Source organism: Oryzias melastigma, linkage group LG16 (genome assembly GCF_002922805.2).
Source record: "Oryzias melastigma strain HK-1 linkage group LG16, ASM292280v2, whole genome shotgun sequence".
Classification (NCBI taxonomy): domain Eukaryota; kingdom Metazoa; phylum Chordata; class Actinopteri; order Beloniformes; family Adrianichthyidae; genus Oryzias; species Oryzias melastigma.
Window position 1 is genome coordinate 12005340 of NC_050527.1, and position 4051 is coordinate 12009390.

Genomic DNA, 4051 nt, shown 5'->3' on the forward strand with positions numbered 1-4051 from the left:
GTTTTCCTCCAATCCGGTGACCGGACACGTTCCAGGTCAACTGCACTCAAACTGCACTCAAAATGCAATTAATCCTCAAAAAAATGAAAAATAAAAACACACAAAAATGTTTTATTTTTTAGAATGTTATTTTATTAATGTCTTCCCAGAGAACAATCAACATTTATTTGACAGAAAGTGATTGTGAAAGCTGATAAAATCAACTTTTGGATTTCTTTTATTACAGGGAGCAAACATCCTTCCAGATGAAACCATTTCAGATGTAGATCTAGAGCATGCAGAGCGTGTAATCCTGACTTTTGTGTGTCACTCATGTCTACAGTTCCTAAATATCATTAACAGATTGAAGCTGATTAGCTGTGCCTCTTCTTTCTCCTGCGGAATTTTTTGGTAAATTTACTTACATTTGATGTTTTAGTGAAAGCATTTTATTTGTCAGAACAAAATCAGAAACAAAAGGTGAAGATTTTGATTGAAAAGTCACATTTGTGGAGTGAAAAGGGTGAACCGTGTTTTAGGGCTTTTTGATTTAGATGTTGGGGAGATGAAACCTGCAGCTTTATGGGGAGTATTCGTACTCCTCCACACTACGGCGCCCAAAGTCCATCCATCCCAGGTAATCTCTGTCCTTTATCCTGTGACTGGGGGCTGCAGCTCTGCTGGTGAGGGAGGATCTGGTCTGGAGGGAAGAGCCTGGAGAGGAAGAGGCTTGTTAGAGTGAATTTGTTTTTCTGGGGCAGTGTTCTGTAAGGTCATTGAGCTCAGCAAGTCATTGACTCAGTCAAGAAAGAGGGATGTACGCTGATGGGGGGCAGAAAGAGGTTAGGAGGTAAGTGTGAGGGAGTAATGGAAAGGGCAGGTCAGAGGACAGGATTTGAGGAAACACTAATGGAAGAGACAGGAGCGGGGCCGGGACAATGGAGAGCGGAAGCTAGAGGGAGGTGGGAAATGCCAGATGGCAGCAGACGGATATCAGGGGGAGACAAACAACAAGAACGGGACAGAGATGCCAACACAGGACGAGTATCAACCCCACGACTGCCACAGTGTCCCCCCTCTGGTTCTCCACCCACATGTTTCTGATCACTCACTTTTTCTGGAGAGGAGTCTGGCCAGCAGCTGGCTCAGGCTGTTCTGGGCTGGTTCACCTTGCAGCTGGTTGTACTGTCCTGAAGGGGGCGCAGGAGCGGAGCGGGCCTGGCGTGTGTGATTGGTTAATGGGACAGGTAGGCTTTCTGTCACAAGGGCTTTTCTTTCAGTTCTCTGAGGCAGAAACACATTTATAATTAGAAAACAATGACTTAATTTGTTTGTTTGTGTGTCTTACCATTGACTTTGAAGGCAGAGTTAGGGAGCCAGTGAAAAGAGCCGCCAGGATAACACACACGTAGATTCCTACATTCATGACTGAACACATAAAAACATAAAGTTAAAACACATCAATGTTAATTACATTTATTTCCTCTCTTCAAAATAAAATCAATCTGCAAAAGGAGCAGAGGAACTTTTTTAACTATCTATTTTTCATGTCATAAAGTTCCAGTGATTAAGAGTTTATGCACACAAGTGTTTTCTGAGTTCACATCAGATGCATCCAATTTATTTTTAATAAACATCTTCAACCAATAGATAAACTCCTTCGATAATCGCCTCAATTCTTGACATAAGTGCTGGAGCTAAGCGCTGCATTTCTTTCATTAGTTGTGATGAATGTTGTTTTCACATCGGAACATTCTTCCAGAGGAAATGTTCAATTAAAACCAACAACTTAAGTAGCCGGGAGGCTTTCAATCTGATGTAATTGAAAAAGCCCACCAGCGCAGTGTTCATATTACAGTAGAGCTCTCTTCAGACCACTCTACTCACATTTATCACTTGTTTTCTCTGGATTTACTGTATTTTTTTTATTGTATCAACATTTAGATGTCATCTAAATCCTTTATTTTAGTCTACTTTAGGTGCTAATTATCATTAATTAATCTTGTTATTTATTTAATATTACAGTACCCCTCTCTTTTGAATATTCAATAAAACTTTATTTATCCCACATCAGGGAAATTAGATTAAAATAGATTCAAAGGAAGAATACGGAGATAGTTGCTTCTTCAAATCAATGTATTAAGTTTGCTGCATCTTTTTGAATAACACGTTTCAGATGACACAGAGGGATGTAAATAGTCATTCTTTTGATGCTAATATAATTCCTAAGAGCAGCTGGTCATTGTTACTCATTTATTATTCAGTTGGCTGGTAATGATGTGGTTTTGTGAGAAAGCCTCTCCTCTCCTCAGCGCTAATGGTGACGTTTTTTTTTTTATCTTTTTTTTCAAATACAACCATTTTTTTATATTTATGACAAACACCTGATGTGAGTGCTAACCAACAATTCATTTTATTAAATCAACAAAGATTGAGACCAAAACACAGTAACTTTACGCACAGATTAGTCACCTTTATCAAATCTATACATTTTCATTTTTAGTTGTAAATTATGCTTTTTTTTTTTTAAATAAATAATGATTAACAATAGATCTTTATTTTTAATTTCTCTATGCACTATTTTAAAATTAGAATTTGAAAAATCATGATCAGTTGAATTTTTTACCAAAAGGCAGTTTGTGCAACTTTATTCTCACTGTTTGACAAGTATTTGTAGCAAAAAACACTTTTAAAAAATCCAAAAAGACTCAAAATAAAATGTTTAATTAAAATATATGTTTATCATTTTTCCATGAGATATTTAATTGAATGTCAATAAAGTGAATCAAAATAAACAAAGTGATGAATAAATCTCGTCCTACCTGCGTGTCTGGCATGGACACACTGATGTGAAGATGCTGATCTTTGCTCTGGTGCTGAGGCTGTAAATAGTGGCAGAACGAGGGTGAGCCACGCTTTATAACTACAGAGAGGAAACGGGGCGGGGCGTGGAGTGGTGGGAGGAGCTTGGTGTTGCCGCAGAAAGTCCCAGCATTGACGCCAATGGAGACGCAAACGGTGCACACAAGTGCGCCTCAGCATGCAGAAGGAGGGACGCTGGAGTGTGAGGCCTCCAGCTCCCACTCAGGACGGAGAAAGAAAAGAGGCTCCCGCACACACAGAGATTTGCGGGGTCCTGAGAGTGACATCTTGAAAAGCTCTTTGCTGGTCAGAGTGAATACATTTGTTGCTAATAAAACCTAGAACAGTGTTTTGGGTCTGACAAGTCCAGCCATTTCAGCAGGCAGCCGGCTTTCATTCTGGGAGTTGCTTTCATCTCAGGACCATTAACTTTGCATGAAGTTGTGACACACTGACTGTGAACTACGTCAGAATGCAATTAAAGAATTTTTAATAAATTGTGTGTAATAAGATTTCAGACGCAAGCACATCCAAAAGGTTCTGCCTTCTTCCCCTTAAAAACCTCAGGAGACCAAACTTTTCTCTCTTCTTCTCATTTATCACAACTTTCTTTGAATTTTGATTCTATAATCAGAGCTTCTGAAGCCTTTGCCCCAAAAAATATGTGTATGAATGCATTGATTTTTAAAAAATCTGGATAGTTTTATTTCTGAAGCCTCTATAAAAACAAAAATAACATTTTATTTTAGAGATGTCAACAAAAAAAGAGTAATATTTCTCCTATAGGAGCCCAAAGGAAGGCTGGAATCATTCAGCTTTACAGTGATTTGACTAACAGATGTGAGATCATAGTTTACCGAAGTGTTGAGAACAAGATTATTTGATGGTTTTGACAGATTTAGACTGAATAAATTTGTAATTTATAGAATGAGCTTTTAAATATTTAAAAAAAATATTGCTGCGGTTTAACAGTCAGAATACAATTAATTCCCCTTTTGACATTAATGTCTTAAAAAACTGCAGTTTTTAACTTTATATTCCATTACACTTATATTTTGAAGAAAAAGACACTATAAAATTATAAAATATTGTGTATGTTTTGGTGAATAAAAAAGTTTAGCTACACATAGACATTTACATGTACATCTGCTGACAAGTTTTTCTGTATTCTGTTTTTCTACTGCATTTTATAACTTGTCTATAAAATAAA

General features: G+C 37.4%; 1 protein-coding gene across 1 annotated transcript; it reads right to left on the reverse strand.

Moving 5' to 3' along the window:
• Positions 1-122: 122 nt before the first annotated feature.
• Positions 123-3416, reverse strand: LOC112143192 (cholecystokinin). The gene is made up of 4 exons (XM_024266973.2): positions 2802-3416; positions 1328-1407; positions 1092-1263; positions 123-693 (listed from the first exon to the last, which is right to left on the reverse strand). Exons 1-4 carry the CDS (start codon positions 3019-3021, stop codon positions 560-562), a joined length of 606 nt encoding a protein of 201 aa, XP_024122741.2. The 5' UTR covers positions 3022-3416; the 3' UTR covers positions 123-559.
• Between the last annotated feature and the right edge of the window lie 635 nt (positions 3417-4051).